At 48.1% G+C, this 25175-nt stretch overlaps 1 protein-coding gene across 3 annotated transcripts in view; it reads right to left on the reverse strand.

Moving 5' to 3' along the window:
• Positions 1-25175, reverse strand: part of ACAP1 (ArfGAP with coiled-coil, ankyrin repeat and PH domains 1) — a 215977-nt gene that overhangs the window by 4114 nt on the left and 186688 nt on the right. For all 3 annotated transcript variants that reach the window (XM_069950340.1, XM_069950350.1, XM_069950331.1), the window contains 4 exons: positions 18926-19110; positions 18731-18840; positions 18542-18652; positions 18306-18355 (listed from right to left, as the gene is read on the reverse strand). In XM_069950340.1, coding sequence (XP_069806441.1) covers positions 18306-18355; positions 18542-18652; positions 18731-18840; positions 18926-19110 — 456 coding nt within the window. The remainder of the gene's footprint in view (positions 1-18305; positions 18356-18541; positions 18653-18730; positions 18841-18925; positions 19111-25175) is intronic.

The raw sequence follows: 25175 nt of genomic DNA on the forward strand, positions 1-25175 counted from the left end.
ACAGGTAGAACAGGAGAGGATCCCTCCATACAGGTATAACTAGACCAGATCCCTCCATACCAATATAACAGGAGAGGATCACCCAATATAACAGGAGATGATCCCTCCATACAGGTATACCAAGAGCAGATCCCTCCATACCAATATAACAGGAGAGGATCACTCCATACAGGTATAACAAGACCAGATCCCTCCATACAGGGAGAACAGGAGAAGATCCCTCTATACAGGTACAGTATAACAAGACCAGGTCCCTCTATACCAATATAACAGGAGAGAATCCCTCCACACATGTTTATCAGGAGAGGATCTCTCCATACAGGTAGAACAGGAGAGGATCCCTCCATACAGGTATAACAAGACCAGATCCCTCCATACAGGTATAACTAGACCAGATCCCTCCATACCAATATAACAGGAGAGGATCACTCCATACAGGTAGAACAAGACCAGATCCCTCCATACCAATATAACAGGAGAGAATCCCTCCACACATGTTTATCAGGAGAGGATCTCTCCATACAGGTAGAACAGGAGAGGATCCCTCCATACAGGTATAACAAGACCAGATCCCTCCATACAGGTATAACTAGACCAGATCCCTCCATACCAATATAACAGGAGAGGATCACTCCATACAGGTAGAACAAGACCAGATCCCTCCATACCAATATAACAGGAGAGAATCCCTCCACACATGTTTATCAGGAGAGGATCCCTCCATACAGATATAACAAGATCAGATCCCTCCATACCAATATAACAGGAAAAGATCCCTCCACACATGTTGATCAGGAGAAGATCCCTCCATACAGGTATAACAGGAGAGGAACCCGCCGTACAGGTATAACAAGATCAGATCCCTCCATACCAATATAACAGGAGAAGATCCCTCCACACATGTTTATCAGGAGAAGATCCCTCCACACATGTTTATCAGGAGAGGATCCCGCCATACAGGTATAACAAGACCAGATCCCTCCATACCAATATAACAGAAGAGGATACCTCCATACAGCTAGAACAGAAGAGGATCTCTCCATACCAATATAACAGGAGATGATCCCTCCATACTGGTAGAACAGAAGAGGATCCCTCCATACAGGTAGAACAAGACTGGATCCCTCCATACAGGTATACCAAGACCAGATCCCTCCATACCAATATAACAGGAGAGGATTACTCCATATAGGTATAACAAGACCAGGTCCCTCCATACAGGTATAACAGGAGAGGATCCCTCCACACAGGTATAACAAGACCAGATCCCTCCATACCAATTTAACAGGAGACAATCCCTCCACACATGTTTATCAGGGGAGGATCCCTCCATACAGGTAGAACAGGAGAGGATCCATCCACACATGTATATCAGGAGAGGATCCCTCCATACAGGTAGAACAAGATCAGGTCCCTCTATACCAATATAACAGGAGAGGATCCCTCCATACATTTAGAACAGGAGAGGATCCCTCCATTCAGGTATAACAAGACCAGGTCCCTCCATACCAATATACCAGGAGAGGATCCCTCCATACAGGTATAACAGGACCAGATCTCTCTATACCAATATACCAGGAGAGGATCCCTCCATACATGTATAACAGGAGAGGATCCCTACATATAGATATAACAGGAGAGGATCCCTCCATACAGGTAGAACAAGACCAGATCCCTCCATACAGGTATAACAGGAGAGGATCCCTCCATACAGGTATAACAGGAGAGGATCCCTCCATACAGGTATAACAAGACCAGGTCCCTCTATACCAATATAACAGGAGAGGATCCCTCCATACAGGTATAACAAGACCAGGTCCCTCCATACACGTATAACAGGAGAGGATCCCTCCATACAGGTATAACAAGACCAGGTCCCTCCATACAAGTATAAGGAGAGGATCCCTCCATACAGATATAACAGGAGAGGATCCCTCCATGCAGTTATAACAAGACCAGGTCCCTCCATACCAACATAACAGGAGAGGATCCCTCCATACAGGTATAACAGGAGAGGATCCCTCCACACATGTATATCAGGAGATGATCCCTCCATACAGGTATAACAAGATCAGGTGCCTCTATACCAATATAACAGGAGAGGATCCCTCCATACAGATAGAACAAGACCAGATCCCTTTATACAGGTATAACAGGAGAGGATCCCTCCATACAGGTATAACAGGAAAGGATCCCTCCATACAGGTATAACAAGACCAGATCCCTCCATACCAATATAACAGGAGAGGATCCCTCCATACAGGTATAACGAGAGGATCCCTCCATAACTGTATAACAAGACCAGATCCCTCCATACCAATATAACAGGAGAGGATGCTTTCATACAGGTATATCAGGAGAGGATCCCTCTATACAGGTATATTAGGAGAGGATCCCTCCATACTGGTATATCAGGAGAGGATCCCTCCATACAGGTATAACAGGAGAGGATCCCTCCATACAGATATAACAAGACCAGGTCCCTCCATACCAATATAACAGGAAAGGATCCCTCCATACAGGTATAACAAGACCAGGTCCCTCCATACAGGTATAACAGGAGAGGATCCCTCCATACAGGTATAACAGGAGCAAATCCCTCCATACAGATATAGCAAGGCTGGATCCCTCCATACAGATATAACAAGGCCAGATCCCTCCATACAGGTATAGCACCGCCAGATCCCTGTACACATACATGTAGAGAGGGATAAGGTAATTAAATCTGTGTGTATGGAGGGATCTGTTCTTGTTATACCTGTATGGAGGGATCTGGTCTTGTTATACCTGTATGGAGGGATCTGGTCTTGTTATACCTGTATGGAGGGATCTGGTCTTGTTAAACCTGTATGGAGGGATCTGGTCTTGTTATACCTGTATGGAGGGATCTGGTCTTGTCATACATGTATGGAGGGATCTAGTCCTGTTATACCTGTATGGAGACATTCTCTTCTGTTATATCTTTTTTTTTTTTTATTAAAGGAGAAGTCAGACAAAATTTTTTATTAATGTATTGTATTTCCCCCAAAAGTTATACAAATCCCCAATATACACTTATTACAGGAAATGCTTATAAAGTGCTTTTTTCCCTGCTATTACTACTGCATCAAGGCTTCACTTCCTGGATAACATAGTGATGTCACTTCCTGGATAACATGGTGATGTCACGACCCGACTTTCAAACCAGTGCTGGCTGTGGCTGATGGAGAGGATGGTGGCAAGGGGACACTGAGGGACACAGGGCTGTGGAGGGACACTGAGCATCCCCCTGCCATCATCCTCTCCAGCAGCCACAGCCAGCACAGCTCTGGGAGTCGTGACATCACCATGTTATCCAGGAAGTGACATCACCATGTTATCCAGGAAGTGACATCACCATGTTATCCAGGAAGTGAAGCCTTGATGCAGTAGTAAGTGCAGGGAAAAAAGCACTTTATAAGCATTTCCCTTAATAAGTGTATATTGGGGATTTGTATAACTTTTGGGGGGCAATACAATACTTCTTTAATACTCCTTTAAAGGTTGAGGCATATACAGTTTGCGAGAACACTCCCACACAACGAGATTATGAAACAGCTATAAGAATCATACACCAACTGTTATCAAAGAAACCAACTGATAGCAACATAGGACGGTGTCTGAAGAAGAGTGCAATCGCTGAGGCAAGAATGCGCACGCCAACGCACATCCCCCTTTATCAAGGTTTATACGAGTAGCCGCAGGGCTACCAGTGAATCAATAGTAGGCAAGAAAAGAAAAGGAAATAGAATAAGAAGGACAGAGACACCAAGGTCATTATTATTCGGAAGAATAAAGAAAGAAATAAGAGCTAAGGGAGAAAGGTGTCGGGGAATCAGTAGGTCAGGGAGCAGGAGACGGGTCCTTCAAACTGTGTGAGAGGTACATGAGATGTCTGGAGGTGTCCGCAATAGGTCTTTATATTCATCGGTTTCCTGGAGACTGGAGGTGAGGTCTTCCATATACATGAGATCATTGACTTTGGATACCCATAGTGAAATTGGTGGGGCTTCTCTTCGTTTCCAGAAAAGTGGGATACATGCCCGAGTAGCCATTACTAAAAACCTCAGGAGAGAGCGTTTATAAATTCCCAGGGAGAGATCACAGTGATGGAGGAGGAAAAGCTCAGGACCCAAAGGTATCGTGAGGTCAGTAACTTTTCGGACTACCTGGATGATTTTTGTCAAAAAAGCAGAGAGGGTGGGGCAGGTCCAAAACGTATGTACAAACATACCATCAGCTGATTCACAGCGACAACATTTAGGGTCCACCTAAAAAGAGTAGGCAAAGAGTAGGCAAAGAGTATGCAGACGCGTAGGAACCCTGTACCACCTAGACAGAAGCTTATATCCAGCTTCCTGGAACCGGGAACTGATCCATGCTTTGTGAGCGAGGTGATAGATTTTTGTTCTCTGTTCCGGGGTCAGTGACAAGTTGAGATCCACTTCCCATTTCAGCATGAAATCAGGGGGTGGTTGTTCTGGGGGGATTAGGAGAAATTGGTATGCAATGGAGAGAGCATGTCTCAATGGTTCTTCAAAGGGGCACAGAGATTCAAATAAAGTGGGAGAGGTAGGGAATTGCGAGGGCGGACTCGCGAGGGATGCTAAGTAATGCGCCACTCACCAGGGACCCAGCGGATGTGGGTCTGCCACCGCTGCGAGGTCAACAGCAGGCTTCCAGGCTTTGTCATGCAAGAAATCCCTCACCCGGAACACTCCATTTCGGGTCCATGCCCTGAACACCGGGTCTGTTTGACTGACTGCGAAAATCGGATGTCCCAAGATTGGAGCCATACCAAAGTTCATTGGAAGAAGAGTCTGGCGTATCACTTTTCTCTGAGCACAGGCGTATCACCAGGCCAATGGTAGGATGGGATTTAAGAGAGAGGCATGTGGCAACCAGGGGACCCCTTTCGGGAGGGATAGCAGTATATGACTTCCACTGCAACCCATAGTTTCTTAGAGTGATTACGACACCAATCCAACACGTGAGCCACAAGGGCCGCCTGATAGTATTTCCTCACATCTGGCCCAGTCCTCCTCTATCTTTCGGCCTGTACAGCAGTTCCCTACGGACTCTAGCTGGTTTATCACCCCAGATAAATTTTGTCTGTGAGGACACCACTGATTGCAAAAAGGCCGCAGGGAGACGGATGGGAAGACACTGAAAGTAATAGAGGAGGCGCGGCAAAATATTCATTTTGTAGATCGCACATCTACCCAGCCACGTGGAGAGCCCCTTAGTCCAAGAGGCTCAATCTTTTTGGATGTTAGCTAAATGTGGGACATAGTTATATTGGTACAGGTCACCCAAATCTGTTGTTAAGTAGATTACCAGATATTTTAACGCCTTGGTAGCCCACTTAAAGCTAAATGCTGAACAGAGGCATTCGACTGAAGTGCTAGGAAGCGTAATGTTCAGTGCTTCTGATTTCGAGAAATTAATTTTAAAGTTGGATAGTCTTGCATAGTCAGCAAACTCATGAGATTAGGGAGTGAAGTCTGGGGGGAGGCTATGAAAAACAACAGATCATCGGCATATGCCGCAATTTTGTGTTGCCTACCCTGGATTTGCAGGCCCCGTACACTCTCATTAGACCGAACCCGACAAAGGAAGGGTTCCAGCGTTAGTATGAAGATGAATGGTGATAAGGGGCAACCCTGCTGTGTGCCGTTCAGGATGTTAAATACAAAGGAAAGAATGCCGGTCACCCGGACCTTAGCTGACGGTGAGGAATATAGGGAGAGAATCCACTGCAAAAAATGTGGACCCAGTCCAAGGTGGCGTAAAGTAGTTTCCATAAAGGTCCAGTTAACCCGGTCAAAGGCCTTCTCTGCGTCGGTGGAGAGTAACATGGGAGGCTGTTTGACCTGCACGGCCTTGTGGACCAGGTTAACTGCCCTTTGTCAGGATAGTATCTTTGCGGAGCGTCATGCGTCCCTCTGCTCATGCTGTGCGGCCGAGAAGGCGCTGATTTTCTTGCATTCTGTTTCTGTGTTTTGTTTTGTAGTGTGTGAACACTGGTTATTTGCTCACCTTGAGAGACACACCCGACTTTACCTGCTGAGTTCTGTCTGGCCATGTCAGGGTTAATCTGTGTTTTGGTTCTGCTGTGACTGACTGGTCTTCCTGCCAGTGGATCTGTGTTGTTCTCAGGTGTCTGTGCTTGGAGATCAGGGGGATGGTCCAATTATGTTCTGGATCAGAACCCTGGCCTCCTATATAACTACCTCAGTCTGGGATATCTTTGCCGGATATTGAGCTTGTCTCTGCCTGGTTCTGTGTTTCTAGTCTTGCTCTGTTGATTCTGACCCTGCTTTGCCTTTCTGACCATTCTTGTTTGCTGCCTGCCCCTGACCATACTGCCTGTATATTGACTTTGCCTTCGGATTGTGATTTTGTACTTTTGCTGCCTGTTTGTTGTGACCCGGACTGTTGACCATTCGTTATTGTGTTTTGTCTGTCTGTCTTGTCCTTGTGTCCCACCTAGCCAGCGCAGGGACTGCCGCCCAGTTGCTCGCCGCCATTTTAGGGCGGATTGTGGCAAATAGGTAGAGGACAGTGGGCGGGGCTGAGCTTAGGGCTCACTGTTTGTCTTGTCCTGCTGTCCGGTTCCTAACACCCTTAGGGTGTTATCCCTTGCTTCGCGCCCCGGCATAAAGCCAGCCTGGGGGGGGGGTGCAATCTTCAAGCCAAGATCTTAGAGAACAGCTTCAAATCCACGTTAAGTAGTGAAATAGGCCGAAAGTTAGCACAGTAGGAGCTATCCTTCCCCGGCTTCGGAATCACAGTGATGTGAGCTCTGGTGGCATCACGCGGCAGGGTGGCTCCCTCAGAAATCTGATTAAAAGCTTTAAGAAAATAAGGGACAGCAGATCCAGAAACGTTTTATAATAAATCAGGCCGAAGCCATCCGGGCCCGGGGCTTTGCCCGATTGGGTGTGTTTTATTGCGGTTTCTAGTTCCTCAGCAGAACTTGGGGCCTCCAGTTCCTCTACAACTTCTTGTGTAAGGGTGTGCATACCTGAGTGATGTATTCCTTCATTTTGTCCCTAAAGGCAGTCTCCAGAGTGGCTGGGTTGTGGTGATCTGAGGAGTACAAGTCAGCATAGAAGTCCCTAAATGCTGCTGCAATAGCTTCAGGACTGTGTAAACGTCCATGAGCAAGGGTTGAATATGGGGGACATAGGACTGCAGTCTTTGCGCCCTCAATACCTGAGCTAAGGATCTACCACTTTTATTCCCATCTTTAGAATAGTGACGTCTACATTTAGCTAAGGTGGCTTTGGCCTTAGTCATAAGTTTGTTTTTAAGTAAGTCGGGATACTTTGATCTCTTCCGTGGGGTTGGATTTGTGGAGTTTTTCTAAATTTGTGATTCTATCTAACAACTTCAGGACCTTAGAAGCCTTTTCCTTTTTAAATTGACTCCCCCATTTGATCAATACCCCTCTTGCAACACATTTGTGTGCCTCCCATACAACGCCTGGAGACATCTCAGGGGAAACATTATTTGGAAAGTATTCGGTAAGGGTAGTATTCAGATCTGCCTGGACTGCAATATCTTTCAGAAGAGAAGCATTAAGCCTCCATTGCCATTGGGTAGGGTAAGGGTTGACAAGCGAAAGACGAACTGTGACTAGTGCGTAGTCAGAGAAAGCGATATTAGCCATATGCGATTCCATAGCATAATGGAGGTCTCGGTGTTTGAGGAGAGTAATCCAAAAACAGGAGTACATGTCCCTAGCAGCTGAGTAAAACGAGTAATCTTGTTCTCCCAGGTGAAGGGTTCTCCATACATCTACCAAATGTTCCCTCAGGGCAGACCTGAAGCGCCGCAACGTCGTGGCAGAGAGAGGAGGACTTATCTTGCTCTGAATTAGGGAGGTACAGGGCTGCGAACGTATACTTGACAGAGGAAAGATTCCCCTTTACCAAAAGTAGGCGTCCTTCTCCATTACTGTAACTGTCCAGGAATTCCCACAGCAGGGATCTGGAGAGGAGAATACTCACTCCCCTGGCCTTAGAGTCCGTGGAGAGGAAGGAAGGAGGGAAGAAGGGAGGAAGGAAGGAAGGAAGGAAGAAAGGAAGGAGGGAAGGAAGGAAGGAAGGAGGGAAGGAAGGAAGGAAGGAAGGAAGGAGGAAGGAAGGAAGGAAGGAAGAAAGGAAGGAGGGAAGGAAGGAAGGAAGGAAGGAAGGAGGGAAGGAAGGAAGGAAGGGGGAGGGAAGGAAGGAAGGAAGGAAGGGGGAGGGAAGGAAGAAGGAAGGAAGGGGGAAGGAAGGAAGAAGGAGGAGGGAGAAGGAAGGAAGGAGGGAAGGAAGGAAGGAAGGAAGGAAGGAGGAAGGAAGGAGGGAAGGAAGGAAGAAAGGAAGGAGGGAAGGAAGGAAGGAAGGAAGGAAGGAGGGAAGGAAGGAAGGAAGGAAGGAGGAGGGAGAAGGAAGGAAGGAAGGGGGAGGGAAGGAAGAAGGAAGGAAGGGGGAAGGAAGGAAGGGGGAAGGAAGGAAGGGGGAAGGAACGAAGGAAGGAAGGGGGAAGGAAGGAGGAGGGAGAAGGAAGGAAGGAAGGGGGAGGGAAGGAAGAAGGAAGGAAGGGGGAAGGAAGGAAGGAAGGAAGGAAGGGGGAAGGAAGGAAGGGGGAGGGAAGGAAGGAAGGAAGGGGGAGGGAAGGAAGAAGGAAGGAAGGGGGAGGGAAGGAAGGAAGGAGGAGGGAGAAGGAAGGAAGAAGGAAGGAAGGAAGGAAGGAAGGAAGGAAGAAGGAAGGAAGGAAGGAAGAAGGAAGGAAGAAGGAAGGAAGAAGGAAGAAAGGAAGAAGGAAGGAAGGAAGGAAGAAAGAAAGGAAGGAAGGAAGGAAGGGGGAGGGAAGGAAGGAAGGGGGAAGGAAGGAAGGAGGAAAGGAAGAAGGAAGGAAGGAAGAAAGGAAGGAAGGAAGGAAGAAGGAAGGAAGGAAGAAGGAAGGAAGGAAGAAGGAAGGAAGAAGGAAGGAAGGGGGAGGGAAGGAAGGGGGAGGGAAGGAAGGAAGGAGGAGGGAGAAGGAAGGAAGGAAGAAGGAAGGAAGAAAGGAAGGAAGGAAGAAGGAAGGAAGGAAGGAAGGAAGAAGGAAGGGAGGGGGAGGGAAGGAAGGAAGGGGGAGGGAAGGAAGGAAGGAGGGAAGGAAGGAAGAAGGAAGGAAGGAAGGCGGAGGGAGAAGGAACGAAGGGGGAGGGAAGGAAGGAAGGAAGGAAGGAGGAGGGAGAAGGAAGGAAGGGGGAGGGAAGGAAGGAAGGGGGAGGGAAGGAGGAGGGAGAAGGAAGGAAGGAAGAAGGCACAACCTGCAAATGGGTCAAAAGGCCAGAAAGAGGTGAGGAGGTAGAAGATCATGGGCAGGGAGCCCGCAACATCCTCTTAATGAATGACAGTGGTTATGTTCCAAACTCCTTCACAATATGAAATATAATAACTAGAAACTGACATCTGCAATCTATGAAAACATGAATATGAGCCCTACCGCCTTTTCCGGAGTTGTAGAATGTAGGGAAAAGACAGTCAGCTTAATACGTCACCATCGTAGGTGATCTACCTTGTAGAGACAGGAAGGAACAACTCAGGGGAGTGGGGGGAAAAGAGAGGGGAGAGAGAGGTGGAGAAACACACACACTAAAGGAGATAGAGGTAACCAACTTTGGCGTGCCAATATCCATAGGCCCTGGGCAAATGAGAAAGCCAGGCGCAATACTACCAATAAAAATTGTACAGAGGCAAACTGAAACCAAGCAGAACAATGAAACCTGAGACAATCACTCGCAGCACATGAAAAGAATTAGGCTGACTCCTGAGAGTTATAATATCGGCAATGGACCCTCCAGGCCCGAGATAGTTCATGTTGAAGTGTCAACTCAAGGAGGCACACAAGCTTGTGAGTGTGCAGAGCAATGCAAACACAAGATGAGTGACCAATCAGGCTTCATCAGGGAGATGATCCTCCATCCTGGAGATCAGTTCCAGATCATGAGCGGCCGGGTCATTGCGGGAGCGACGCCTCCTGTTGTTGCGTATCCAGCCAGTTAGGAAGAGGGAAAGCAGGTATGTTCAGAAAGTGAAACAGCGCGGCAGCATCATCAGGGTGGCGCAATAGGAATGTGGAGGAGTCTTTGCGTATGATAATATAAAATGGGTGTCCCCACCAGTAGGATGCTCCCACTTTGCGTATCTTGCTCAGGAGGGGTTGGAGGAGCCGTCTCATGTACAGTGTTTGACACATCGGGGTATATTTGTAGGGGAACACCCTCGAATTCAATGTGGCCTCGGTCCCGCACTGCGCATAAGATCAGTTGCTTTTCGGTAAAGTAGTGCAGGCGTCTGGACCTTTCAGCGTCCTGTTCTAGGGCAGAGATTCGGGCATCTATGTTGAATCTGATTTTATTAAAGGTTTTATAAAAGACAAGGTATAATAACAAGTACAAAGTATAGTGACAAATGCTAACTTACATCCAGTTGTAGCAAACAGAGACATGTTCTGCAATCCAGAATCGTGACTATGGTTAACAAAACGGCCATCCCACGGTTTCAGGCAAAGTAACATCCGGCATATGCCCCCAACAAGCTGTACCACAGGTGGGGGAGGCTTGAAATAGTGCGCAAGAAACAAACAAACGAAGAATAGGGAGACAAAGGGACGACGCTAGGGAAACATATAGCAGTGACCACATTACCTCCAGAGTGAAGTCGCTACAAAAAAGACAAGACAGAAAACCAGAAAGAAGAGAAAAGCCAACACAAACACCTATTACCTTTCTCCATCTGAGGCCAAGAGACTACCAGACTCAGGGATTTGGAGACCGCCTCCGAACCCAATCAGATATGACAGGAATGGCCTAGGGAACCCAACGTAGCAACTGTGGAAAATCAGGGGAATCCTTAAACAAGACCCAACCCCTCCACACCTTAGAGTAAGTAGCGTTATGGTCATGGTCCTCAGCAATAAGCTCTTCGTATCTACATTTCGCGTTGAGTTCCGCCAGCCATTCCGCCATTGAGGGACATGCAGGGGACTTCCAATGCCTGGGGATAACTAGGCGTGCAGCCGTCAAAAAGTGTCTCAAGATACCCTTCTTAATCAATGAAATGGAGTCCGGGAGAAGGCTGAGTAATGCACATTGTGGTGTATTAGCGATCTGCCTCCCAGAATAAGCCTCGTGCACATGAAACACTTCATCCCAAAAAGATTTTATCACAGGGCATGACCACCATATATGCAAAATCCCCCCATCTGAGGACCCACACCTCCAACAGGCTCCAGAAGCAACTGGATACATACGCTGGATGTCTGCAGGGCACCTATACCACCTCGACAGGTTTTTATAGTTTTTTTCCTTCGCGTGCGAGGCCATTGAGAGACCGTGTGTGAGAGTGCAGATTTTCTGGACCTGTTCTTCTGAGAAAGTCATAGAGCAATCAGCTTCCCACTTACTAAAGAAGTGAGCTCGGCCTGCATTACTGAGTGATTGGAGTAACTGGTACAGTCTAGAGAGAGCCCGTGGCCCCGAGGCATCAGAAAGAACCCAAGTGTCAAATTCGGAAAGTGCCTTGGGGAGAGCCGCTCTGGATACAAGAGCCTGAAAAAAGGATTGGAGTTGGTTGTATTCCAGCCAGGAAATCGAGACATCAGGATGCGCTGATCTAAGTAACTCCATAGTGGGCAAAACCCCCTGAGGAAACACCTGACACAGACGCACTCTCGAGGTGTTGTCTCTGGCTGAAACCCAGGATTCTCAGACAGCGGAGACATTAGGTCAGGTTGAGAGGAGATGCCGTGCCTAGACGCCCACTTATCCCAGATACAGAAAACGTGGGGAACCAGAAACGGCCAGGAGGTCGGGGCACCCCGATCACCTGGAGAAAGCCACGGAGCCATAAGAAGGTCAGATTGTGCGAGGGACCTTTCCACCTCCACCCACAACTTCACCCGGTCAGCATGCGACCAATCCAACAGACGAGTGAGAATAGCAGCTTCGTGATACAACTGGAGGTCTGGGACACCCGCACCTCCCAAGTGTCTAGGTTTAGATAGTATTTCGCGTCTTAGTCGCGGGCGCGATGCTGACCACACGTAGAGTGTAAAAGCACGCTGGAGCATCTTGAAAAAGGAGGCAGACACATGAATAGGGATGGTCTGAAACAGGTACAAGAACCTGGGAAGTATGTGCATTTTAAGTACAGCCATGCGACGGAACCACAACAGATATTTTGTGTGGTAGGCAGATAGCAGCGACAGTATTTTAGTCTGCAACGGAACATAGTTGAGAAAGAATAGGAGGTGGAGTTGGAAGGAATTTGAACACCGAGGTACATAATGCATTCCTCCCTCCACTTAAAGGCAAAGCCATGTCGGAGGCCATCCAGGGTGTGAGAAGTTAGAGATACATTAAGCGCCTCCATCTTGGAAAGGTTCGCCTGAAAATTACTCAACCTCCTGGGGGGGGGGGGATACCTGGGGGGAGGTCACATATAACAGCAGATCATCTGCATATAAGGCCTGTTTGTGGTGATCCTGCCAAACACGAAGTCCCGAAACACCGGGGTTGCGCCTCAAGGCAATAGCAAGATGTTCCATAGTGAGAACATACAAAAGGGGAGACAGGGGGCACCATTTCGAATGCAGAAGGCCTCCGACAGGATGCCATTTGCTCTCACTTCGTGTACAAAGCCATAACCCGATCTATGAAAGATTGGCCGGCACCGATCTGAGCCAAAGAAGAGCAAAGGAACCGCCAGTGCACCCTGTCGAAAGCCTTCTCTGCATCGACAGAGAGAAGGCAGAAAGGGGTCTTTGTCCTCTGGGCGTGAGCTATCAAAGTGATTGTACATAGGGTATTATCCCGAGCTTCACGGCCAGGGACGAATCCCACCTGGTCCAGATGAATCACATTAGGAATCACAGCCCCCAAGCGGTTAGCTAGAAGTTTAGAATAGAGCTTGACATCACAGTTGAGCAATGAGATGGGGCAATAGCACCCACATACTAAAAGATCTTTGTTCGGCTTTGGCAGGACCACCACATGCGCCTCCAGGGACTGGCGGGGGAAGGGACATGAGGGCGAGATACTGTTAAAGGCCTTAAGTATCAAGGGTGCCAATGTTGTCTTAAAGGCCTTGTAGAAAGGAGCGGTGAACCCGTCCGGTACGGGGCTCTTCCCATTTTTGAGGGCTGAAATCGCTGTTTCAATCTCCGCTGCAGTGAAGGGAGAGTTCAACAGCTCCGTGGCGTCAGGATCGAGCGTGGGCAGAGCAGTCTCATAATCCCGGATTCTAGCCTCCAAGGCGGGGCTAGGCATGTCAAAGTAGGCTCCTCGTATGTTATACAGGTCCTTATAAAAGGCCCCAAAAGCGTTCGCTATAGCCCGTGGATTGTGAATCAATTCTCCGCTCGAGAGGCGCAGAGACGGGATATATGTAGAAGAGGTATGTGGATGGAGATGAACCAGATCACCCATCTACGTCCGCCCACCAGTAACCTATAAGAATACACCAGGCTAACAAACCCCTCTATGAGAACATCTTAGGAAAAATAAAACAAACTCAAGGCCACACCGAGACATAGCAAGAAAGGATATAAGGCACCGTCATGTGGCAAGAAAGAGGATACCGGGGAGCAGGTGAGCCGGACCGGGGAGGCAGGGAAGCGATGTGGGGCTCTGACTCACCACCTGCAGCACAAGGGAGGAGCGGGCCCTGCTCTCCGTAATGGCGGCTGAGCCGCGGCCACGTGTGGGGAAAGGGGCTGCTGCTGCGGGGGGATGAGATGTGCCGGGAGAGCGTGCGGAGGGAGGGTAGTCCAGGCGGGTCTTTGGGGGCAACACCGGAGCCCTTGGGAGTCCCAGTACCTGCGGTGCTGTAAGCAGGAGCCTCAGGGGAAGATGGCCGCCGTGCTGCTGAGGAGGACCGGTGGGAGGCAGGGGGGGAGAAGAAGCGGTCTAGGCTGCCTTGTCATGCTCCGGAGCAATCTTGTCTGTGGGGTGAGCCTTCTTGATTTCCTGCTCATAGAGCCGGCTTGGACGGATGAGAGAGGATGAAAAAGCTGACGGGTTTCCCCAGATGGTGGGAGCTCAAGAGAAGTGCGACCTCACACTGCCATTGCCAGGACATGCCCCCGAGATTCGGGCATCTAGGGCATTTGTTACAGCTTCAGTCTCATCCACCCTTTGTGCACTCTCCTCTCTCCCCCCCTCATAACCGGCTACCTGAGGCTGGGGGAAGGGCATCCCAATCAGCATCCGAGGGGGAGGCAGAGCGCTCCGCACTGCAGGCTGCTGCCTCCTCGGGTGTGTGCTGCCGTCCCGGTGATGTGCGCACTCCGGCGTTGGCTCCGGCCTGCTGTGTGGGCACCATCTTGGAGGCAGGAGACTGTGTGGCAGCTGTGATGGATGAGCAGGGAAAGCGCTCCAGACTGGGGCGGAGAGCCGCTGATCGGGTCAGCGGGTGCGGAGGTCTTATCTGCGGTCGACGGCAGGGTCCGGGCATCACAGAGAGGGGTGGGGTGAGCAGGGAACCGGAGTAAAAGGATGGCTGTGTACGGAGCTCCTGATGTGCGCGTCTTTACAGCGCCATGACCAAGCCACGCCCCCTTCTGTTATATCTATATGGAGGGATCTGGTCCTGTTATACCTGTATGGAGGGATCTGGTCCTGTTATATCTATATGGAGGGATCTGGTCCTGTTAAATCTATATGGAGGGATCTGGTCCTGTTATATCTATATGGAGGGATCGTCTCCTGTTATACCTGTATGGAGGGATCTGGTCCTGTTATATCTATATGGAGGGATCTGGTCCTGTTATATCTATAAGGAGGGACCTGGTCCTGTTATATCTATATGGAGGGATCTGGTCCTGTTAAATCTATATGGAGGGATCTGGTCCTGTTATATCTATATGGAGGGATCGTCTCCTGTTATACCTGTATGGAGGGATCTGGTCCTGTTATATCTATATGGAGGGATCTGGTCCTGTTATATCTATATGGAGGGATCTGGTCCTGTTATATCTATATGGAGGGATCTGGTCCTGTTATATCTATATGGAGGGATCTGGTCCTGTTATATCTATATGGAGAGATCTGGTCCTGTTATACATGTATGGAGGGATCGTCTCCTGTTCTACCTGTTTGGAGGGATCTGGTCCTGTTATATCTATATGGAGGGATCTGGTCCTGTTATATCTATATGGAGGGATCTGGTCCTGTTATATCTATATGGAGGGATCGTCTCCTGTTATACCTGTATGGAGGGATCTGGTCCTGTTATATCTATATGGAGGGATCTGGTCCTGTTATATCTATATGGAGGGATCTGGTCCTGTTATACCTGTATGGAGGGATTCTCTCCTGTTATACCTGTATGGAGGGATCCTCTCCTGTTATACCTGTATGGAGGGATCCTCTCCTTTTATATCTATATGCAGGGATCTGGTCTTGTTATACCTGTATGGAGGGATCCTCTCCTGTTATATCTATATGCAGGGATCTGGTCTTGTTATACCTGCATGGAGGCATCCTCTCCTGTTATATTCCCGGAGGGATATCTGGCTAGTCCTGTGTTTTGAGACTCTTCAATGAGGCTCCACGAACTCCTCTTTTGCATACTCATGTTTCCCAGGGGGCAATGCACCTAGGACTTCACTGCATTGAGCGCTTTCATTAGCAGCCGGCAGTGTTGTCATTTGGCTGTTCTCCCTGAGTTCAGCAATCTGTTTCTCTCCTGTTATATTGGTATGGAGGTATCCTCTTGTTATACCTGTATGGCGGGACCTGGTCTTGTTATACCTGTATGGAGGGATCCTCTCCTGTTATATCTGTATGGAGCGATCTGACCTTGTTATACATGTATGGAGGGATCTGGTCCTGTTTTACCTGTATGGAGGGATCCTCTTCTGTTATATCTATATGGAGGGATCTGGCCTTGTTATACCTGTATAGAGGGATCTGGTCCTGTTATACCTGTATGGAGGCATCCTCTCCTGTTATATCTGTATGGAGGGATCTGGTCTTGTTATACCTGTTTGGAGGGATCCTCTTCTGTTATATTTGTATGGTTGGATCCTCTTCTGTTATATCTATATGGAGGGATCTGGTCCTGTTTTACCTGTATGGAGGAATCCTATCCTGTTATACCTGTATAGAGGGATCTGGTCCTGTTATACCTGTATGGTGGGGTCTGGTCTTGGTATAACAGGACCAGATCCAAACCTACAGATATAACAGGACCAAATCTCTTTATACAGATATATCTGAAGGCAGCTGACCTTATTATACCTGTATGGTAGGATCCTCAACTGTTATACCAGTATAACAGGTATACAAGGCCAGATCCCTCCATACAGCTATAACAGGAGAGGATTCCACCATACAGGTACTAAAGACCAGATCCCTCCATACAGGTATAACAAGACCAGATCCCTTCATACAGATATATCTGTATGAAGGGATCTGACCTTGTTACACCTTTATGGAGGGATCTGGTCTTGTAGTACCTTTAAGGAGAGGATCCCACCAGTTATAGCTGTATGGAGGAATCTGGTCCTGTTATACCTGTATGGAGGAATCTGGTCCTGTTATACCTGTATGGAGGAATCTGGTCCTGTTATACCTGTATGGTGGAATCCTCTCCTGTTATACCTCTATGGAGGGATCTGGTCTTGTTATACCTGTATGGAGGGATCTGGTCCTGTTATACCTGTATGGAGGGATCTGGTCTTGTTTTACCTGTAAGGGGGGATCTGGTCCTGTTATACCTTTATGGTGGAATCCTCTCCTGTTATACCTCTATGGAGGGATCTGGTCTTGTTATACCTGTATGGAGGGATCTGGTCCTGTTATACCTGTATAGAGGGATCTGGTCTTGTTTTACCTGTAAGGGGGGATCTGGTCCTGTTATACCTTTATGGAGGGATGTGGTCTTGTTATACCTGTATGGGGGGATCTGGTCCTGTTATACCTGTATGGAGCGATGTGGTCTTGTTATACCTGTATGGGGGGATCTGGTCCTGTTATACCTGTATGGGTAGGGGATCTGGTCTTGTTATACCTGTATGGAGGGATCTGGTCCTGTTATACCTGTATGGAGGGATCTGGTCTTGTTATACCTGTATGGAGGGATCTGGTCCTGTTATACCTGTATGGGGAGGGGATCTGGTCTTGTTATACCTGTATGGAGGAATCTGGTCCTGTTATACCTGTATGGAGGGATCTGGTCCTGTTATACCTGTATGGAGGGATCTGGTCTTGTTATACCTGTATGGAGGGATCTGGTCCTGTTATACCTGTATGGAGGGATCTGGTCCTGTTATACCTGTATGGGTGGATCTGGTCCTGGTGTACCTGTATGGGTGGATCTGGTCCTGGTGTACCTGTATGGGTGGATCTGGTCCTGTTATACCTGTATAGAGGGACCTGGTCCTGTTATACCTGTATGGAGGGATCTGGTCCTGTTATACCTGTATGGAGGGATCGGGTCCTGTTATACCTGTATGGGGGGATCTGGTCCTGTTATACCTGTATGGGGAGGGGATCTGGTCCTGTCATACCTGTATAGAGGGACCTGGTCCTGTTATACCTGTATGGAGGGATCTGGTCCTGTTATACCTGTATAGAGGGATCTGGTCCTGTTATACCTGTATGGAGGGATCTGGTCCTGTTAAACCTGTATGGAGGGATCTGGTCCTGTTATACCTGTATGGAGGGAACTGGTCCAGATATACCTGTAGGGAGGGATCTGGTCCTGTTATACCTGTATGGAGGGATCTGTTCCTATTATACCTGTATGGAGGGATCTGGTCCTGTTATACCTGTAGGGAGGGATCTGGTCCTGTTATACCTGTATAGAGGGACCTGGTCCTGTTATACCTGTATGGAGGGATCTGGTCCTGTTATACCTGTATAGAGGTACCTGGTCCTGTTATACCTGTTTGGAGGGATCTGGTCCTGTTATACCTGTATGGAGGGATCTGGTCCTGTTATACCTGTATGGAGGGATCTGGTCCTGTTATACCTGTAGGGAGGGATCTGGTCCTGTTATACCTGTATGGAGGGATCTGGTCCTGTTATACCTGTATGGAGGGATCTGGTCCTGTTATACCTGTATGGAGGGATGTGGAGATCTGTTTGTGTTGTCCATGTAAGAGGATCAGGAACTATAACTTCTGTTATGTCTCTAGTGGGATCTGGAGACCTGGTCCTGTTCTATCTGTATAACAAGATGTGAAGACACAAGTGATAACAACCCCCCCCCCCAGGACACCACATGCAGCAAGTTCACCTGATTGTCCAAGTGCAATGTCCGCTTCCCTCATCTTCACCAAACGTAGCCTAAGACAGATGGTAAAATATTACTGGTTATTACTGCCATGACATCACCTTATACTACAGGAATTCATCTATTACTGCCTGTATATCATGTCTGAGAGGTAGTCACAGCCCCGCCCCCTGTATGACATCACTGATGTAATAGGCCTCAATAGTCCCATATCTGTACCAATGACTAGGAATACTCACAGGGTGACAATGTCAGCGTTTGCAGAGTCTATGGCAATAGAGAGGACATCTTTCCCATTACTGTCCAGAGCATTGATATCAGCTCCCCGCTTCAGGAACAGACAGGCCAACCTATAAAATAAGCCGTCAAATGTGAGCAGAAAAAACTGTAACTACCAAATAATATGTAGCAGATGGCATAAGTCATACCCTGTGTAGCCCTGAAGGGTGGCATGATGGAGGGGTCCACGCCCATCCCTATCCACCTGATTAACATTGGCCCCATTCTGGAGAAGAAATTCGCAGGCAACAAGAGAATCCTGGTGATGACAGAAGGAGGAGACTATGATAAAAACCATGAGACAACGTACATTTAGATAGAGGTGTAGATTGGAAGACCCTTACAGAAAGCACAGCTTGTATCAGAGGTGTGCGCCCATCCTCCTCACTGTGCACCCAGTTCACATCTGCTCCATGTGCCAAGGCATCAGCCATGGTGGGCAGATAGCGGTGTTCTGCTGCTCGGTATAACAAGGCTCCTGGATGGAGTTTTGCCACATCATGGCCATCACCTATTCCTGACTTGGCACCTGTTAAAGAGAGAGGTGAAAAAAATCTCTTCAGAAATCTCTTTAGGAAGCACACAATGCAGCGGTAGGGTCGAGGGGCCAAAGAGCTGACCTGAAAGAGAAAAGATGGAGAGACTCAGGAGACAGGACAAGAAGATGGAGAGACCTGAAAGACAGTATAAGAGAAAGACGAAAAGAACCAGGAGGAGATAGAACAAGAAGACCGAGAGACCAGGAGGAGAAAGATGGAGAGACCATAATGAGATAGAACAAGAAGACCGAGAGAACAGGAGGAGAAAGATGGAGAGACCATAAAGAGATAGAACAAGAAGACCGAGAGAACAGGAGGAGATAGGGTAAGAGAAAGAAGGAAAGAACCAGGAGGAGATAGAACAAGAAGACCAAGAGACCAGGAGGAGAAAGATGGAGAGACCATAATGAGATAGAACAAGAAGACCGAGAGAACAGGAGGAGAAAGATGGAGAGACCATAATGAGATAGAACAAGAAGACCGAGAGAACAGGAGGAGATAGGGTAAGAGAAAGAAGGAAAGAACCAGGAGGAGATAGAACAAGAAGACCGAGAGACCAGGAAGAGAAAGATGAAGAGACTATAAAGAGATAGAACAAAAAGACCGAGAGAACAGGAGGAGATAGGGTAAGAGAAAGAAGGAAAGAACCAGGAGGAGATAGAACAAGAAGACCGAGAGACCAGAAGGAGAAAGATGGAGAGACCATAATGAGATAGAACAAGAAGACCGAGAGAACAGGAGGAGAAAGATGGAGAGACCATAATGAGATAGAACAAGAAGACTGAGAGACCAGGAGGAGAAAGGGTAAGAGAAAGATGGAGAACCCCAGAGTAGACAGGACAAGAAGATTTACAGACATCAAGGAGATAGGTTAAGAGAATGATGGAGAGACCATAATGAGATAGGACAGGAAGATGGAAAGACCTGGGGAAGATGGGACAAGAAGATAGACCTGAAGATGATTTAGTAAGATGCTACAGAGACCTGAATGACATAGGGCAAGATAATGGAGAGACTTGGAGGACATACCATAAGAAAATGATGGGGAGACATGCAGGAGATAGGAGAAGATTAGAGACCTGGAGGGAATAGGACAAAAACATGGAGACCTGGAGGACATAGGACAAGAATATGGAGATACCTGGAGGAGATAGGATAAGAGTAATGGAGGGACCTGGAGGAGATATGACAAGGACATAGATCGGAGGACATAGGACAAAATCATGCAGAGACTGGGAGGAGATAGGACAAGAAGATGGAGAAACCTAGAAGTGATAACACAAGAAAATGGAGAGATGTGGAGCAGATAGGACAAAAAGATGGAGAGACCTGAAGGAGATAGGACTTGATGGGGATAGGACAAGAAGATGGAAAGTAAGGGAGAACATAGGACAAAAGCATGATTGAGAGACCTGAAGGAGATATAACAAGATGGAGAGATGTGGAGGAGATAGGACAAGAAGTTAGAGAGACAGGAAGATGGAACTACCGCAGACCCCCAGATGCGGGTTTAACAGTTGATTTTTGGGACTGAGATTACAGGGTGGGGGCAGCAAAGCCCTACTACTTATAGAACAGTAGCTCCAAGGTCATGGTGGCCAAGCAATGCAAGACACCACAGGCCACAGTCAAGCTCAAAGATAGGGGTTTGGCCTGTGCAACGGTTTGAGTCAAAGGGTGCGTTTACTGATTTTTTAAGCCAAAGCCAGGAATGGATGTGAAAAGAGGATGGATCCCAGGCTTTCCTATTTGACCTGTTCTCTGTTTATAGTCTATTCCTGGCTTTGGCTTGAAAGATCTGTCAGATAGAGCTCTCTGTGCAAACGCACCATTAGGCTATGTTCACACTGCGTATGAATCCGTTCGTAAATCGTACGCCGTACGTAGATCGTACATGTGCGGCTGAAACTACGGGCGTGGGAAAAATCGACATGCGGCCGGATGCGTACGAACTGCGAACATACGCCCGTAGTACGGTTATGCTTCCCTAGCTTGTTTCGAAGCGATCTGAGGCAGGTCATTTACTTGGAAATCTTCGCCCCGTAAAACACACAGAACATTTTGGATCGAAAAATCAAGTTCAATTTGGCTGAAATAAGTTCTCTGTACGGGACCGCATGAAAATCCACGGCCGTGAGTGCGAACATTTCCGTCCTCAAACAATCAATGTAAAAACCTCCAACACCACAAATCACGGATCAAGGGGCGCAGGTCCAGAGAGAAATGATGGAAATAGGGTATAAGAAAGTTTAATAAGACCCAACGCGTTTCGGAACCGCACCGGTTCCTTTTTCAAGAGTCAAGAGTCAAAAGATGACTCTTGAAAAAGGAACCGGTGCGGTTCCGAAACGCGTTGGGTCTTATTAAACTTTCTTATACCCTATTTCCATCATTTCTCTCTGGACCTGCGCCCCTTGATCCGTGATTTGTGGTGTTGGAGGTTTTTACATTGATTATTCCTTTGGGATAGCGGGAGTGGCTGCGGTCCTTTTCACACATGCTTTGATGAGTGTTGTGCCTCTATCTATAGCACAACCCCACCAGGTGAGAGTCTCCTGACACACTGATTCTTCCCTATTCTTGTATATCATTGATCCACGCTATGGAGCGCTGTCCCCTTGTATTTTATTTGTCCTCAAACAATGGTCTTGTTCATTTTTCACGGCGCCGCATACGATCCGGCCGTAAGCTCATACGTAGTGTGCATTGTGCGGGCGTATATCATATACTTCCAAGCGAACGCATCAACCTCAAAACTACAGGCGTATATTCGCGGTTCGCACTACGGACGGATTCATACGCAGTGTGAACATAGCCTTAGGGTCCATTTACACAAAAAGATTATCTGCCAAAGATTTGAAGCCAAATCCAGAAACAGACTAAACAGATCAGGTCAGAAAGGAAAGCCTGAGATTTTTTCCTCTTTTCAAATCCATTCCTGGCTTTGGCCTCAAATCTTTGGCAGATAATCTGTCAGATAATCTTTCTGTGTAAAAGGACCCTTATGCTACGTTTACACGAAACGATTATCGGGTGAATTTTCGCGATAACGATCGAATTCGAACGATAATCGTAAGTGTAAACGCGGCGAACGATCGAAAAATCGTTCATTTTGATCTTTTAACATGTTCATAAATCGTCGTTCGCCGATCGCAAATAATTCGCCGATCGTTCCGTGTAAACAGTCATCGCGCGATAGTCCGGCAGCTCGCAGCCCGGCCCCCCGCTCATCCGCAGCCCCTTGTCCCGGCTCGATCGCCACCCCCGCCACTCTGATCGACACCCCGCCGCCCCTATCGCCTCCCCCGCCGCCGCTCCGGTCGCCCCCCCCCCATCCGCCGGCGCTCCGATCGCCCCCACCCCGGCGGCGAAGAACATACGTTACTTGCTCCGCGCAGAAAGTCTTCGGACATCCCCGGCTCCCCTCTTCAGCGCACTGATTGGCTGAAGAGATGAGCCGGGAATTTCAAACGGCTCCTCTTCAGCCAATCAATGCACGGCAGCACTGATTGGCTGAAGAAGGGAGCTGGGAATTTCAAATGGCTCCCCTTCAGCCAATCAGTGCTGAAGAGGAGCACTGATTGGCTGAAGAGGAGGCGTTTGAAATTCCCGGCTCATCTCTTCAGCCAATCAGTGCGCTGAAGAGGGGAGTCGGGGATGTCCGAGGACCTTCTGCGCGGAGTAGGTAACGTATGTTCTTTGCCACCGGGGTGGGGGCGATCGGAGCGGCGTCGGTGGGGGCGATCAGAGCGGCGGCGGGGGTGGCTATCGGAGCGGCGGCGGTGGGGGCGATCGGAGCGGCGGCTGGGGGGGGGGGCAATCGGAGCGGCGGCGGGGGGGCGATCGGAGCGGCGGGGGTGGCGATTAGGGCGGGGGGGGGCGGGCTGCGTGCGGATCGGGCTGCGGGCGTACGATCGCAAAACGATTTTTCCGTACGATATATCTAAGACATATCTATGTCTAAACGCTGATCGTTATAAAAAAAAAAATCGTTACTTCGAAATCGTTAATCATACAATCGGGCCAATAATCGCCTCGTGTAAACTTAGCATAAGTTGGAGACCTGATTTAACTGCCAGCTGTTCCTGGTTTGTGTCCAATTATGGTGCGATTACACAGAGAGATTTAGCCGACAGATCTTTCAAGCCAAAATCAGGAACAAACCACAACAATAAAACCCTTGTATGATCATGATCAAATGTATAGCCAAACAATACTGTTACTTTATTCATTCATAAATCCATAAAAACAACATAAACACAATGGACATATAAGCACAGGGTGCAGGGGGTTATACTAAAATACACAAGAGATGAAATTCCATAACAAACAAGAAGGGGAACAAAAATGATAGTACAGTAAGGGATTCCAATATCCAAATCAATAATCAATAAAGGAGGAAGAGACTATAAACAGAGAGCAGGTCCTGAAAGCCTGGGATCCATCCTCTTTTCCCACCCATTCCTGTAGCGGCCCCATTAGTTGGGGAGCATAGTTCTCTTCAGGGGGATGAGGAGCTCTTCCTTCGGGGGCTTAGTTGGTGACCAGACATACAGAGGGGGGAGGGAAAGTATTTTGATACACTGTATGATCTTTTTAAATAATTAATTAGCATTTTACTGCATGAAATACGTATTTGATAACCTACCAACTAGCCAGAATTCTGTCTCTTTAAGAAGTTCCTCCTACTTTTCACTTATTAACAGGCCTGCACCTGTTTCATCTTATTACCTGTATAATAATCACCTGTCCACACACTCATTACTCTCCAACCTCCACCATGGCCAAGAGCAAAAAGCTGTCTAAGAACACAAGGGACAAAACTGTAGACCTGCACAAGGCTGGGATGGGCTACAGGGCAATAGGCAAGCAGCTTGGTGAGAAGGCAACAACTGTTGACGCAATTATTAGAAAATGGAAGGAACACAAGATGACTGTCTTCCTTGGCCTGGGGCTCCATGCAAGATTTCGCCTTGTAGGGGAAAGGATAATTCAGAACTACACGAGGACCTCGTCAATGACCTGAAGTGAGCTGGGACCACAGTCTCAAGATTACTATTAGTAACACACTAGGCCATCTAAAATTCTGCAGGGTGTGCAAGGTCCCCCTGCTCACGCCAGCACATGTCCAGGCCCGTTTGATGTTTGCCAGTGACCATCTGGATAATCATGGAGACATGGGAGAACGTCACGTTTTCAGATAAGAGACTAGAATATACATTTTTGGTATCAACTCCACTTGGCGCGTTTGGAGGAAGACGGATGAGTACAACCCCAAGAACAGAGTCACCCCAACTGTGAAGCACAGGGGAGAGGATAACTGCGCTGTATAGAGGGGACGATGGATGGGGCCATGAGCACAAGAGCCCAACGACCTCCTTCCCTCAGAGTATTGAATCTGGGTGCTGGCTGGGTCCTTGAGCATGACAATGATCCGCAACACACAGGACAACAAAGGAGCAGCTCGGGAAGAAGCATCTCATGGTCCGGAAGCCCCGAAACCTGAAAGCTGTGTATGGGGGAGGGGGACACAATCGCTGCTGCAGGGGCTGCAAACCTGGTCAGGACCCCCAGGAAATGTCTCCTTCTATTGTTTCACATAGTGGTGAATATTTATCAATCCTAAAATGGGATTATCTGGAATTTTTTTGATAGATTCTGTTTCTCACAGGTGATGCGTATCTGGGATAAAAATGACACGTCTCTTCATTCTTTGTAGGTGGGAAAACTTACAAAATAAGCAGTGTATCAAATCCTTAGGAGTGTTCCTGATTTACCTCTAGGTGGAGGAGGAGCTATTCCTAGTTTGGGTCTATGGGACCTGGTTTAAAGGGGTTATCCAGCGATAGAAAAACATGGCTACTTTCTTCCAGAGACAACCGGACTCGTCTCCAGTTCAGGTGCGGTTTCCATAATCCAGGGAAAGGGAGCTCCAACCTGTAAGCTCAGCCCTCGCCTCCCCCTGGTTTCCTGCTCACTGCCTGTTCTATTACACACACAAACAACGAGCCAGAAGTAGCGGGAGTGGGTGTCCGGACAATCCTTAGATTGTTTG

Source organism: Dendropsophus ebraccatus, chromosome 1 (genome assembly GCF_027789765.1).
Source record: "Dendropsophus ebraccatus isolate aDenEbr1 chromosome 1, aDenEbr1.pat, whole genome shotgun sequence".
Taxonomy (NCBI): Eukaryota; Metazoa; Chordata; class Amphibia; order Anura; family Hylidae; genus Dendropsophus; species Dendropsophus ebraccatus.